This window comes from Rutilus rutilus (genome assembly GCF_951802725.1).
Source record: "Rutilus rutilus genome assembly, chromosome: 2".
NCBI lineage: Eukaryota > Metazoa > Chordata > Actinopteri > Cypriniformes > Leuciscidae > Rutilus > Rutilus rutilus.
The window spans coordinates 46,322,211-46,338,538 of NC_140210.1; the positions used below are offsets into that span (position 1 = coordinate 46,322,211).

General features: G+C 37.8%; 1 protein-coding gene across 1 annotated transcript in view; it reads left to right on the plus strand.

Moving 5' to 3' along the window:
* Window positions 1–16,328, plus strand: part of LOC311279432 (uncharacterized protein) — a gene marked incomplete at its 5' end in the record, with an annotated part of 86,484 nt that overhangs the window by 59,666 nt on the left and 10,490 nt on the right. The window contains 14 exons of the mRNA XM_084390936.1: window positions 5,288–5,338; window positions 5,463–5,513; window positions 5,639–5,689; window positions 5,817–5,867; window positions 9,546–9,596; window positions 9,724–9,774; window positions 9,899–9,949; window positions 10,102–10,152; window positions 10,278–10,328; window positions 10,713–10,787; window positions 11,590–11,640; window positions 11,761–11,811; window positions 11,885–11,935; window positions 12,604–12,635. Coding sequence (XP_084247062.1) covers window positions 5,288–5,338; window positions 5,463–5,513; window positions 5,639–5,689; window positions 5,817–5,867; window positions 9,546–9,596; window positions 9,724–9,774; window positions 9,899–9,949; window positions 10,102–10,152; window positions 10,278–10,328; window positions 10,713–10,787; window positions 11,590–11,640; window positions 11,761–11,811; window positions 11,885–11,935; window positions 12,604–12,635 — 719 coding nt within the window. The remainder of the gene's footprint in view (window positions 1–5,287; window positions 5,339–5,462; window positions 5,514–5,638; window positions 5,690–5,816; window positions 5,868–9,545; window positions 9,597–9,723; window positions 9,775–9,898; window positions 9,950–10,101; window positions 10,153–10,277; window positions 10,329–10,712; window positions 10,788–11,589; window positions 11,641–11,760; window positions 11,812–11,884; window positions 11,936–12,603; window positions 12,636–16,328) is intronic.

The following is a 16,328-nucleotide window of genomic DNA, read 5'->3' on the forward strand; positions in this document are numbered from 1 at the left end:
GCTAGCAAACACTTAGCTAAGTGCTAAAGCATGCTATTGCTGCAATTAAATAGGAATTTGCTGTAACACAGGCATGGAATGTCCAATCTGCCCCAAACGTCACACGTTTGATAAGAGTCATGGCCTGTACACATCTACATGAGAATATTCAGTTATAGTAATAGCGCCACCTACTGGTAACAGGAAGTGTCATGTTTAACACGTTGATGCCGTTCTAGCAAGATGTTAAAAATGCCATTGACTTCTAAACATGCTAGAAACATGTTAAAACATACTAGCAAAACTTAGCTGAGTGCTAAAGCATGCTAATTCAATGAAACAGGATGTTGTTGTTACTCAAGAAGGCAATGTCTAATCTGCCCCAAACTTCACACTTTTGATAAGCGTTCTGTCCTGAACACATGACCATGCTCATATTCAGTTACAGTCATAGCGCCACCTGCTGGCAACAGGAAGTGACATGTTAAACACTGTTGTGGACTCCTAATAACATATAAAAAAGTGCCAGCATGTGCTAAACATGCTAACAACATACTAGAAACATGCTAAAACATGCTATCAATCACTTAGATAAGTGCTAAATCATGATATTACTGCAATTAAATGGGAATTTGTTGTAACACAGGCATGGGATGTTCAATCTACCCCAAACGTAATATGTAACATGCAAGAAACATGCTAGCAACACTTAGCTAAGTTCTAAAGCATGCTATAAAAGCTCAAGGAAGTTGTTGTAACTTAAGCATAAAATGTCCAATCTACCCCAAACTTCACTCGTTTGATAAGAGTTATCTTTTGAACACATGTCCATGCTCATATTCAGTTATAGTCATAGCGCCGCCTGCTGGCAAAAGGAAGTGACGTTTAACACTGTTCTGGACTCCTAATAACATATAAAAAAATGCCAGTAGGTGCTAAACATCCTACCAACATACTAGAGACATGCTAAAACATACTAGCAAACACTTAGCTAAGTGCTAAAGCATGATATAACTGCAATTAAATATGAATTTGCTGTAACTCAGGCATGCAATGTCCAATCTACCCCAAAATTAATATGTAAAATGCTAGAAACATCATAAAACATGCTAGAAATGCTAAAGGAAGTTGTTGTAACTCAAGCATACAATGTCCAATCTGCCCCAAACTTCACATGTTTGATAAAAGTCCTGCACTGAACACATCTACATAGCGATATTCAGATATAGACATAGCCCCAACTACTGGCAACATAAAATGACATGGTTAACACAGTAATGCAGTACTAACCACATAATTATTGTGTACTAAGCATGCTAGAAACATACTAAACATGCTAGCAACACTTAGCTGAGTCATGAAGCATGCTATTAACACCATTATACGAAACATTTTGTAACTGACTTTGACATACTCTTACTATATATACCTCCTTAAATGTGCATTGCCCAACCATGCTCTGTCTTCCTAAAGCCACCGAGTGTTGATGGCACGGGTGCGAGGGCCCTTTCATCGCTGCTTGCAGCTTTAATTATTATTATTATTATTCTTCTCCGCATTTAATTGCATTTTTGAGGGCCTAAACATGCTCGAAAACTCACGAAACTTTGCACACGCGTCAGAACTGGCGAAAATTTACATCTGATATAGGTTTCAGAATTGGGCGGGGCAAAATGGCTCGATAGCGCCACCTATAAAAGTTCAACAGAGTGCGCCTCCCGCTGTGTTCCACGTACGTGTACGAAATTCGGTACATATGTGTAATGACCTAATACCTACAAAAAAGTCTCTTGGAGCATAGCTCTAAACACAACAGGAAGTCAGCCATTTTCAACTTCCTCTCTGATTTTTGTGCACTTTTTGCCATTTTCAGGCCTCGTACTTTAACGAACTCCTCCTACAGTTTTAATCTGATCATCTTCAAATTTGGTGAGTGTAATCTTAAGGCCTTTGCGACGTTAAATTGCGAAGATCTTGAGTTTTCGTCGAAGGGCGGGCCCTCGGCGGCCTGACAAATTTTGATGTTTCGCCATGAAACAGGAAGTTGCTGTAACTCAGGCATGGAATGTCCAATCTGCCCCAAACTTCACACTTTTGATAAGCGTTCTGTCCTGAACACATGACCATGCTCATATTCAGTTACAGTCATAGCGCCACCTGCTGGCAACAGGAAGTGACATGTTTAACACTCTTGTGGACTCCTGATAACATATAAAAAAGTGCCAGCAAGTGCTAAACATGCTAACAACTTACTAGAAACATGCTAAAACATGCTAGCAAACACTTAGCTAAGTGCTAAAGCATGCTATTACTGCAATTAAATAGGAATTTGCTGTAACTCAGGCACGGAATGTCCAATCTGCCCCAAACTTCACACGTTTGATAAGAGTCATGGCCTGAACACATCTACATGAGAATATTCAGTTATAGTAATAGCGCCACCTACTGGTAACAGGAAGTGTCATGTTTAACACGTTGATGCCGTTCTAGCAACATGTTAAAAATGCCATTGACTTCTAAAAATGCTAGAAACATGTTAAAACATGCTAGCAATACTTAGCTAAGTGCTAAAGCATGCTAATTCAATGAAACAGGATGTTGTTGTTACTCAAGAAGGCAATGTCCAATCTGCGCCAAACTTCACACTTTTGATAAGCGTTCTGTCCTGAACACATGACCATGCTCATATTCAGTTACAGTCATAGCGCCACCTGCTGGCAACAGGAAGTGACATGTTAAACACTGTTGTGGACTCCTGATAACATATAAAAAAGTGCCAGCAAGAGCTAAACATGCTAACAACATACTAGAAACATGTTAGCAAACACTTAGCTAAGTGCTAAAGCATGCTATTGCTGCAAATAAATAGGAAGTTGCTGTAACTAAGGCATGGAATGTCCAATCTGCCCCAAACTTCACACTTTTGATAAGCGTTCTGTCCTGAACACATGACCATGCTCATATTCAGTTATAGTCATAGCGCCACCTGCTGGCAACAGGAAGTGACATGTTTAACACTCTTGTGGACTCCTGATAACATATAAAAAAGTGCCAGCAAGTGCTAAACATGCTAACAACATACTAGAAACATGCTAAAACATGCTAGCAAACACCTAGCTAAGTGCTAAAGCATGCTATTACTGCAATTAAATAGAAATTTGTTGTAACTCAGGCACAGAATGTCCAATCTGCCCCAGACTTCACACGTTTGATAAGAGTCATGGCCTGAACACATCTACATGAGAATATTCAGTTATAGTAATAGCGCCACCTACTGGTAACAGGAAGTGTCATGTTTAACACGTTGATGCCGTTCTAGCAACATGTTAAAAATGCCACTGACTTCTAAAAATGCTAGAAACATGTTAAAACATGCTAGCAATACTTAGCTAATTCAATGAAACAGGATGTTGTTGTTACTCAAGAAGACAATGTCCAATCTGCGCCAAACTTCACACTTTTGATAAGCGTTCTGTCCTGAACACATGACCATGCTCATTCAGTTACAGTCATAGCACCGCCTGCTGGCAACAGGAAGTGACATGTTAAACACTGTTGTGGACTCCTGATAACATATAAAAAAGTGCCAGCAAGTGCTAAACATGCTAACAACATACTAGAAACATATTAGCAAACACTTAGCTAAGTGCTAAAGCATGCTATTGCTGCAATTAAATATGAATTTGCTGTAACACAGGCATGGAATGTCCAATCTGCCCCAAACTTAATATGTAACATGCAATAAACATGCTAGCAACACATAGCTAAGTTCTAAAGCATGCTAGAAATGCTAAAGGAAGTTGTTGTAACTTAGGCATACAATGTCCAATCTACCCCAAACTTCACACGTTTGATAATAGTTATCTCCTGAACACAAGTCCATGCTCATATTCAGATATAGTCATAGCGCCGCCTGCTGGCAACAGGAAGTGACGTTTAACACTATTCTGGACTCCTAATAACATATAAAAAAGTGTCACCAACTGCTAAACATGTTAGCAACATACTAGAAACATGCAATCAAATACTTAGCTAAGTGTTAAAGCATCCTATTACTGCAATTAAATATGAATTTGCTGTAACTCAGGCATTCAATGTCCAATCTACCCCAAAATTAAAGGGTTAGTTCACCCAAAAATGAAAATTCTGTCAGTAATTACTCACCCTCATGTTGTTCCAACCATGTAAGTCTTTCGTTCATCTTCGGAACACAAATTAAGATATTTTTGATGAAATCTGACAGAATTTTGACTCCTCCATAGGCTTCCAGTGTGACTGAAACTCACCGGCCCAGAATAGTTATTAAAACATCGTTAAAATAGTCCAAGTAACTACAGTGGCACTACATTAAGTTTATCATGCGACGAGAATACTTTTTGTGCGCAAAAACAAACAAAAATAACGACTTTATTCCACTTTTCATTTCCTTCTCTCTGGGCCTCGTAGTGTGTTTGCGCTGCGCGTCTGTGTTGCACGTCATCACGCAACACACACATGACCGGCGTCGGCCAATAGTGAGCCTACGTGGTGACGTGTGACACAGACGCGCTGCGCAAAAACACTACGCAAACCAACTAGACATCCAGAGAGAAGGAAATGAATAGTGGAATAAAGTCGTTATTTTTGTTTGTTTTTGCGCACAAAAAGTATTCTCGTCGCTTGATATACTTAAGATTGAGCCACTGGAGTCACTTGGACTATATTAACGATCTCTTTAATAACTTTTCTGGGCCAGCAAGTTTCGGTCACACTGGAAGCCTATGGAGGAGTGAAACATGGCTCAGATTTCATCAAAAATATCTTAATTTGTGTTCCGAAGATGAACGAAGGTCTTACGCGGTTGGAACAACATGAGGGTGAGTAATTACTGACAGAATTTAAATTTTTGGGTGAACTAACCCTTTAATATGTAATATGCTAGAAACATCATAAAACATGCTAGAAATGCTAAAGGAAGTTGTTGTAACTCAAGCATACAATGTCCAATCTGCCCCAAACTCCACATGTTTGATAAAAGTCCTGCACTGAACACATCTACATAGCGATATTCAGATATAGACATAGCCCCACCTACTGGCAACAGAAACTGACATGGTTAACACAGTAATGCAGTACTAACCACATAACTATTGTGTACTAAGCATGCTAAAAACATACTAAACCTGCTAGCAACTACTATATATACCTCCTTAAATGCACATTGTCCAACCATGCTCTGTCTTCCTAAAGCCACCGGGTGGCGGCGGCACGGGTGCGAGGGCCCTTTCATCGCTGCTTGCAGCTTTAATTGTACATGTTATTGTTTCAGTTTCTTTACAGCCGATCACTTCGGCAACATCTACCAGTTTTACTTCTACAGGTGAGGATGATGTTAGACTGGACTGTTATATTGAAATGCCCTCCATAATTAATGTCTTCATGAAGAACACAGACCTTCATCTAAATCTGACTTTGATTCTCTTTTCATCTTGTAAATGTTACAGATAATTTACTGACAGTCACTTCCACAACATCTACCAGTCCCACTACTGAAGGTGAGCATGTTTCTAGGGCTGAATGTGACTTTTAAAAGAAGCTCCTTAACTATTGTTTTTATGTGGAACACCATAATTTAGCATCTGACATCTGATTTATCTGTTTCCATCTATTATTATTTCAGTTCCTTTACAGCCGATCACTTCCACAACATCTACCAGTCCAACATCTACAGGTGAGGATGATGTTAGACTGGACTGTTATATTGAAATGCAACCCTCCGTAATTAATATCTTCATGAAGAACACAGAACTTCATCTAAATCTGACTTTGATTCTCTTTTCATCTTGTTAATGTTACAGATCATTTACTGACAGTCACTTCCACAACATCTACCAATCTAACCACTGAAGGTGAGCATGTTTCTGGTCTAATTATGGATGAACATCTTTTCAAAGTCACATTCAGTGTTTTCTTGAAAAATACAGTAATTCAGCATCTGAGTCTGATTTACCATCTGTTTTCATGTGTTATTGTTTCAGTTCCTTTACAGCCAGACACTTCCACAACTTCTACCAGTTCTACATATACAGGTGAGGATGATGGTGCATTGCACTGTAATATTAAAACGCGACCCTCCATAATCTGTAGTATGACCCTCGGGATGCCCCGTACCTGGGGCCGTAGAAATGTATCTGCGTGTTGTCATGGAAACAGTTCAGTAAATATGCCAGCAGGCTAAAGACATGCCGTTGTCTGTGTTCATTTATAGTACAAATTACGACAATCAATGTCTTAATAAAGAACACAGTAGTAGTTCATCATCATCTGAGTCTGATTTTACATGTTATTGTTTCAGTTTCTTTACAGCCGATCACTTCCGCTACATCTACCAGTTTCACTTCTACAGGTGAGGATGATGATAGACTGGACTGTATTGAAATGAAACCCTCCATAATTAATATCTCCATGAAAAAAAAAAACAGAACTTCATCTAAATCTGACTTTGATTCTCATTTCATCTTGTTAATGTTACAGATCATTTATTGACAGTCACTTCCACATCTTCCAGTCCCACTACTGAAGGTGAGCATGTTTCTGGGCTGAATGTGACACAGCCGGACACTTCCACAACATCTACCAGTGCAACATCTACACACAGCAAAATCCCCAGTGTTAAATTAACACTCTCAGTGTTTATATGAGTCCACACTCAGGGTGTTATAAGTAACACTGAAGCAGTGTTAAAGTTAATGAGATTATTAAGTGATTAATTGAGTGATGATTGAGCATTATTGAAGACACCTGATGTTAACAAGCAGAATCACTGAAGGAGAAAACCGTAATTGGTATGTTACCATTATGGTGATCAGTGTTTGCTTTATTTGGACCGTTGACCCTTAAATCATTAATTTTAGATTTTGTTTGGCTGTTGTATCTGAGTTATAACAGCCAGATAAACAAAGAGAAAAGGTGATATGATGATGTTGGTTGTGTTTTAATATAATCATTATTTCACAATGTTTTAACCTGAATCACTCATATAGAGCCTAATTTCTGAGTTAGATATACAGCACTGTCCTTGAAAAGCATAATATTTTTAACTTTTACAATGTAATCCAAATAATTTCCTAAAACTTGTTCACATACAAAACAAATGTTTTTTTTTAGACACAGACATCAAGAATCAGCCTGTGAATCTCAACAATGGTGACAATAATAAAGCATGTTGCAGTGCATTCTGGGTACCACCAATCAAAACTCATTCATGGCTCCCATCATGCATTGCAGTATGAATAAATAATGAGCTTATGATCAGAGGTGATCTGTTTGTCACCATTGTTGAGATTCATATGCAAATTCTTGATGTCTGTGTGTGCCTAAAAAGAACACTTTTTAAGACGTTTTTTTTGTAATTGATTTGATCATTTGGATTTCATTGAAAAGGCTAAAAATGGCATGCTCTACAAGGACAGTGCTGCTATAGTCCATAAGGTAAACTTAACTCAGAAATTATACTCTCAATGAGTTCAGTGATTCAGGCCAACTAATGATTATGTTAAAACACAACCAACACCATCAGATCACATTTGCTCTTTGTTCATCTGTCTGTTATAACTGAACTACAGCAGCAAAACAAAATCTAAAGTAAAAATGATAAGGGTTTAAGAGTTCAACTAAACTAAACACCAATCACCATAATGGTGACCATTTTAAAAATTAATTTTCTGCTTGTTAACATCAGATGTCTTCAATAATGCTCAATCATCACTCAATTAATCACTTAATTATCTCATTAACTTTAACACTGCTTCAGTGTTACTTATAACACTCTGAGTGTGGACTCATATAAACACTGAGCAGTGTTAATTTAACACTGGGGATTTTGCTGTGCAGGTGAGGATGATGTTAGACTGGACTGTTATATTGAAATGCAACCCTCCATAATTAATGTCTTCATGAAGAACACAGACCTTCATCTAAATCTGACTTTGATTCTCTTTTCATCTTGTTAATGTTACAGATAATTTATTGACAGTCACTTCCACAACATCTACCAGTCCCACTACTGAAAGTGAGCATGTTTCTGGGCTAAATGTGGCTTTTAAAAGATCCCCCTTCATAAATAGCGTCTTCTTGAAAAACACAGTAAAGCCCTATTCGCACGGGATTAGTATTACCCCTGGACCTCTGTAATTAAGAAATTACCCCCTGACGTCTGTGTTTTTGGTGGCTCATTCACACGGGCAAATAAATGTTCGTAATTCCCTCGAGTTTATGGACTTTACAGCGTGCGCCCACCCATTCACACTTCACTAGCTGAACGTGCTGAAACGAAGATCGCGCTGCAGTATTGCAATAAAAAAAAAAAGAACTTATTATTTAAAACCAATTTATTAGAGAAATATATTATATATATTATATAATATCATATTATTGTATAAATATATAATATATCTTCTTTTTCTTTTATTCTTTGTCCATATTTACAACAAACCTGCCTGAAGAAGGTATTATAAATACCGAAACGTCGCGATAGGCTTGTTTTTCTAATCATTTTATTTGGTTTATTTCATTTTATATCAATTTTACTCTTTCACACTTTGATTTCTTGAGATACTTACAGGATGGACGTCTTTAGAGGCAGTGTGAGACAAAGAAATGCTCCACGATACAGACTACTATGTTACACTACCACAAAAAGCGTCCAAACTTTCCAAAAGAGCTTCCATGTTGCGCCAAAATGCTTAATTTGACGTTTCCATGACAACGGTCCGAGTTGAGCTTCCGGATCACGTCTAGTTTGTTTTCTCTTTTGCAGCACTTCATAGTTTTATTTGGAGAAAAACTATAATCGGATTGGAGTAGGGCATATCGAGAGATTTTATTGTTAATATAGTTTTAATACAGACGTAAAATGGACTGTTAAACGGCCCATAATGGTTATTACGTTCTTTAGGAAACGATAAGCTCACAAAAAAACAGCCCAAATCACAGACATGGGGATTCGCACGGGACTGGTATTATCAGAGGACCCCTGTGTTGGCCGAAATACGGTAGGTAATTTTCGGGGGAATTTTTACAGACATTTTTACAGACATGGCAGATTCGCACGGGATAAAAATCACAGATGACCTCCGCGATTATTACAAATTACCGGAGGTCCCTAGGTAATACTAATCCCGTGCAAATAGGGCTTAATTCAGCATCTGATTTATCATCTGTTATCATATGTTATTGTTTCAGTTTCTTTACTGCCGGTCACTTCCGCAACATCTACCAGTTTCACTTCTACTGGTGAGGATGATATTAGACTGGACTGTATATATTGAAATGCAACCCTCCATAATGTCTTAATTAAGAACACACAGTGCTTCATCCAAATCTGACCTTGCATCTCTTTCCACTTTGTAAATGTTACAGGTCATGTACTGACAGTCACTTCCACAACATCTACCAGTTATACTTCTACAGGTGTGTCGATTCTGTGCTAAATTTGGCCTTTTAAAAGAAACCCCTCAAATGATTCTTCATTCATATTCAGGATCTGCGTCTGATTTATCATTTGTTTCCATCTATTATTGTTTCAGTTTCTTTACAGCCGATCACTTCCACAACATCTACCAGTCCAACATCTACAGGTGAGGATGATGTTAGACTGGACTGTTATATTGAAATGCAACCCTCCGTAATTAATATCTTCATGAAGAACACAGAACTTCATCTAAATTTGACTTTGATTCTCTTTTCATCCTGTAAATGTTACAGATCATTTACTGACAGTCACTTCCACCACATCTACCAGTCCCACTACTGAAGGTGAGCATGTTTCTGGGCTGAATGTGACTTTTAAAAGATGTCCCTTAACTTTTGCTTTTATGAGGAACACCCTAATTCAGCATCTGACATCAGATTAATCTGTTTCCATCTGTTATTGTTTCAGTTCCTTTACAACCAGTCACTTCCACAACATCTACCAGTTCAACATCTACAGGTAAGGATGATTCTGGACTCAATTTGGCCTTTTAAAATAAATCCATCAAGATGGTTTTCTTCAAGAAGAACACAGTAGTTCATTATCTGAGTCTGATTTAACATAGATTTCCATCTGCTAATTTTTTTTTTTTTTTTTTTTTTTTTTTTTAGTTTCTTTACAGCCGGTCACTTCCACAACATCTATCAGTCCCACTACTGAAGGTGAGCATGTTTCTAGGGCTGAATGTGACTTTTAAAAGAAGCTCCTTAACTATTGTTTTTATGTGGAACACCATAATTTAGCATCTGACATCTGATTTATCTGTTTCCATCTGTTATTGTTTCAGTTCCTTTACAACCAGTCACTTCCACAACATCTACCAGTTCAACATCTACAGGTAAGGATGATTCTGGACTCAATTTGGCCTTTTAAAATAAATCCATCAAGATGCTTTTCTTCATGAAGAACGCAGTAGTTCATTATCTGAGTCTGATTTAACATAGATTTCCATCTGATATATATTATATTATATTATATTATAAAAAAAAAATTCAGTTCAGTATAATATATATATATATATATATATTTTTTTTTTTTTAAGTTCCTTTACAGCCGGTCACTTCCACAACATCTACTAGTTCTACTTCTACAGGTAAGATTGATTCTAAACTGAATGTATCCTTTAAGAAGAACCCCCTCATAATGATTTTATTCATGAAGAACCCAATAATTCAGTATCTGAATCTGATTTATCATCAGTTTCCATCTGTTATTTTTGCAGTTCCTTTACATGCGGTCACTTCCTCTACATTAACCAATTCTACATCTACAGCATCTACCAGTTCTACATCTACAGGTGAGAATAAATCTAGACTGAATGTGGCCTTTAAAAATAAACTCCTCAAGCCCAGATAGTGTTTCGACCCACATCTGGCACATGTGGAAAGATGATCTGGCCCACATGCAGCGTGGAATGACGGCCCTTGGTTGGCTCACTCCTCTTTGCCAGATCTGGGCCACAAGCAGGCCATAGCAATGCCACATGTCAGCCAAGAGCAAAGAAATAAACCAGAACTGGACCTTATCTGAGCCACAAAATCTGTGTATATTAAATATGTCATCTCAGCCTTAATAAGCCTGTTAACAAGCAGAATCACTGAAGGAAAGAAGAGAACAGAAAAAGAGACAAGCAGAAACACAAGAACTACAACTGACTTCAGCCACAGCCTTAGAGGAAATCAACTGAAGAGAGAAGACATTAAATCTGTGAAGATCTCAGCAGAGGAGGATTAAACAACTCCACAAACAGCATTACCAGCTTCACTTATTACTAACCAGACTGACTTTATTTCTGGCAGACGTCTAAAGTTCTTATTGGCCTGCTTGTGGCCCAGATCTGGCAAACAGGAGTGAGCCGCCCAAGGGCTGTCATTCCACGCTGCATGTGGGCCAGATCATTTTTCCACATCTTTGTGCCAGATGTGGGCCGGATCTGGGCCGAAACAATGTTGCTACTGGGAGATCATATTCTTCATCTCTTTTGATGATTTTATTGGATTGCAATATTGAAACGTGACCCTCCATAATCAGTGTCTTAGTAAAGAAAACAATAGTTCATAATCTGAGTCTGATTTTACATTTGTAATTTTGTTTTCCAGTTCCTTTACAGCCGATCACTTCCGCAACATCTACCAGTTCTACATCTACAGGTGAGGATCATTCTGGACTGAATGTGGTCTTTTACCCTCATGATGGTTTTCTTCATGAAGAACACAGTAGTTTATCACCTGAGTCTGATTTAACATTGGTTTCCATCTGTTATATTTCAGTTTATATACAGCGTGTCACATCCACAATATCTGTCAGTCCCAGGACTACAGGTAAATGTGTTGCCGAACTGGAATTGAACTGAATCAGTAATTCAGCATCTGAGTCTGATTTTCATTCTTTCAGTTCCTTTACAGCCGGTCTCTTCTACAACATCTACCAGTTCTACTTCTACAGGTGAGTGACACTTTCTTTCATCCAAGTCTGTTTTGTTGACAAATTTTTGTCTTGTTAATGTTACACCTTATGAAACAGTCATTTACATTTAGTCATTTAGCAGACGCCTTTATCCAAAGTGACTTAAAAATGAGGATATATGTCAGTCATTAAATGAATGTAATACATCAGAGTTTGATTTGATATTTCCTTCTCTTCATGTTACATGTAATATTACAGTCTCCTGACCTAAATTAATATAGTGTAATTGTGTATCATGTATTAATGTAACATTTTTGTTATGGTCATTTAAATGTGGCTTGTGATGATTTTACTGTTATGATCTGAACTTACCACTGGTTCAAAATTGGTTTGCAGTGTTTACAAAAGACACCATGAATAAATACATCATACATAAACAGGACTGCACATCTGCTTAATCAAATGATGGGCTTTGGTATGTTCTTACCTTAGTCTGAGTGAGATTAGGTGTTGATTTAAAAAAAATCTAGAATAAGTCCATTTGGATTTGCCAAGTAATGTATTTCACCAGTTTTATAATTAAATAAAAGATCACTGTAAACCAATTTACAATGGATTATTCTCACACCCACTGCATCAGCCAGTCCCACCGAAATGACTTTTGAAAGGAACTTCTATTTAATTCATGCTGAGTTTTCCCATTCCAGGTCTGAACTTTACACTGCTGGAAGGATGCAAGGTAAGTTGAGACGAGTTTCTTAAACTGTGATTGGAAGGTTGGACATCATACCATAAAACTTGAATCAAAAGCACAATACAGTATGATATTGTAACGCAGTTCAGATGTTATGGGAAGAAGGAGGCGGGAACCGGCGAACATTCAAATATTTTAATAAATAAACAATACAAAAATGAAAGCATAAGCCTGCAGCCCCTCGTGGACGACTGCTGGCCACACAAAACAGGAACAAAACCTCACATAAAACTCAGGCCTGTTCCTCTCTCTCTCTTAACTGTCGTCGCTCCTCCTTTATGCTTCCGCTCCTCCGTGAGAGATACGAGACCGGTACGTCGCGCAGGTGTCGCTCTTCAGTAATCACGCCACCGGCCCCGTGCCGCCCTCTCACGGCCCTCGGCCACAGAGATATGCACTGTATAATGTGCACTATAATGTTTTGTTTTGTTTTTTTGGTCAGTGTTGTTCATTCTTTGCATACAGTAGATATACAGTACAGGCCAAAAGTTTGGAAGCATTGCTATTTTTTATGTTTTTGAAAGAAGTTTCTTCTGCTCATCAAGCCTGCATTTATTTGATCAAAAATACAGATTTTTTTAATATATTTTTTTTTATATTGTGATATACAGTGGTACCCACTGTATACCCACAGAAAGTATTCAGACCCCCTTAAATGTTTCACTCTTTGTTATATTGCAGCCATTTGCTAAAATCATTTAACCCTCTGAGGTCTGAGCTGTTTTCTGGGCTCTGGAGGTGTTCTGACATGCTCTGACATTTGTGCTTATTTCTGTTACTTGTGACATTTTCATGGCTAAAGTCTAATTACACTGTATTCAGCACAAACTCTGCTACAATAATATATCAGCAGCATGTGTGTAAACGTTTGTAGTTTTGAGATAATGACATTTATGCGTGGTTTGTGAAAATACAAAAAAAAAATTTCTCACTGAAATAAGGTCATGAAACCCATACTGATTATTTCTTCACAAGACTTTTGAAAATTGTGTGACGTAGCCTAGAATATTTGCTCTAAAACTATGTGAAAATCACCCTGACTGCTCATTCAGAGAAGACAATATATTGATTTAAAAATTTTATGACGTGTTTTGTGTGAGAAAGCTTTATGCGGGAGCTCATTAATATGTACGTTTTTCACACCTGAGAAAGACAAAGACCCTCCCCTAACTGCCCTATTAGGAGCTATCAAGCCCTATCATTCTGAGCAACCTTGCACAAAGAATGAGGAGATTTAAAAAAGAATGGCTTTTAGATTGTTTGATTTATTTACAACACAACATAATCCAAAGATACACAACAAATGACAAAAAAGCACTCATTGAAAACAATGATCCAAAGACAGAGACCTTTGTGCCATTCCTAAAAACATTGTACATACCTTTCATTTCCAAGGTGTTTGATTTTCACTTTACAATGTTCATGTACAGAGACTCATGTGAATGTTGAAGTCAGCAGGACTCAGTGGCATCTGGGCCCTGAAAGAAAAAAAAAAGTGAACATACTGATATCAAGAGAAAGGCCTGCACGATTTTGGGAATACATTTTAGATTTTTCTGGTTAAAATTGCTTTTTAAAATTCACAGAATACACACACACACACACACACACACACACACACACACACACACACACAAATGTTTCCAACAATATATAATATAATGAACACCAGGTTTGTTGTGCCTTGTAGGCATAGGCTATGCTGCATAAAATAATAATAACAATAACCTATAGCAGCCTATAAATCTTCCAAAATATTTTCAGTAACAACTAAGCTAGAGAAAAATATATTGATTATCATGTTACTTCAAATGTTTCCATTCGTTATGATGATATGAAATGAGATAATAGTAAAAACATGAAGCCGTTTGGTGCGTTTTGCTTTTCAAACGCGATCGCGATCCAAAATATGATACATTCAAACGCGATCACGCTCAAATATGAAACATTATGGTTACCATATACATATCTACGTTTGAGCAGATATCCACAAACACAGTAACAGTAAACACGGGTCTAAATATTATAATATTCACCATATATCTAGCAACAGTTCAACTGCAATGAGAAATTTATGCAACAATAACAAACTAATATGTAAGAATTTCTTACCTTACATCTTTCTTGTCTTCAAATCGCGTTCTTCTTCTGAGGTAAATCCAATGTAAACTCACGGTGCGTCTTTCAAACTTGACGAAAAGCAGAGACTTGTGAAGTGTTTTGGTGTTTTGTTTTTGAGGTAATGAGTGCGTTCGCGTTCCATGTGGAGATTTGCATGTGAATATCTTTTGTGCAAGTGGGCGTGGTCAAATTAAAAATAATTAGGAAGCGTTTGAGAAGCTGGACATCTTGTTGGTTTTATACAAATTACTTAAACAGAGAATATTTGTTTTCAGTTTGAATCCGATCATTTAAAAGTACACACTTAAATGTTTATAAAGGTATATGGCTCATAAATGTGTGACAAGTATTCTGTAGTATCTGAGTATCTGAGTTTTGTTTCAGTTTATAGACGTGCTCAAGAAAAAAAAGTTCACCGCGACGGAGAGGCAGAACACACACCCTGTTTATTTTCTTTATTTTACAAAAGCACAATGTTTTGATTTGATTGTAATTGAACACATACAAAAGTAGAAATTTCACAGATTCTTTTTTTTATATTTCTTTTTTTCTGTATGACCATAAATGACGGAGTAATTTAAGTTTATAGTGCTACAATGTGAAGAAAATCCAGCAAAACGCGGGGGCGCGTTTGCCGACCTCAGAGGGTTAAGTTCTTTTTTTTTTCTCATTATTGTACACACAGCACCCCATATTGACAGAAAAACACAGAATTGTTGACATTTTTGGACATTTATTAAAAAAGAAAAACTGAAATATCACATGGTCCTAAGTATTCAGACCCTTTGCTGTGACACTCATATATTTAACTCAGGTGCTGTCCATTTCTTCTGATCATCCTTGAGATGGTTCTACACCTTCATTTGAGTCCAGCTGTGTTTGATTATACTGATTGGACTTGATTAGGAAAGCCACACACCTGTCTATGTAAGACCTTACAGCTCACAGTGCATTTCAGAGCAAATGAGAATCATGAGGTCAAAGGAACTGCCTGAAGAGCTCAGAGACAGAATTGTGGCAAGGCACAGATCTGGCCAAGGTTACAGAATAAAAAAATTCTGCTGCACTTAAGGTTCCTAAGAGCACAGTGGCCTCCATAATCCTTAAATGGAAGACGTTTGGGACGACCAGAACCCTTGCTAGAGCTGGCCGTCCGGCCAAACTGAGCTATCGGGGGTGAAGAGCCTTGGTGAGAGAGGTAAAGAAGAACCCAAAGATCACTGTGGCTGAGCTCCAGAGATGCAGTCGGGAGATGGGAGAAAGTTGTAGTAAGTCAACCATCACTGCAGCCATCCACCAGTCGGGGCTTTATGGCAGAGTGGCCCGACGGAAGCCTCTCCTCAGTGCAAGACACGTGAAAGCACACCTGAAGGACTCCAAGATGGTGATAAATAAGATTCTCTGGTCTGATGAGACCAAGATACAACTTTTTGGCCTTAATTCTAAGCGGTATGTGTGGAGAAAACCAGGCACTGCTCATCACCTGTCCAATACAGTCTCAACAGTGAAGCATGGTGGTGGAAGCATCATGCTGTGGGGGTGTTTTTCAGCTGCAGG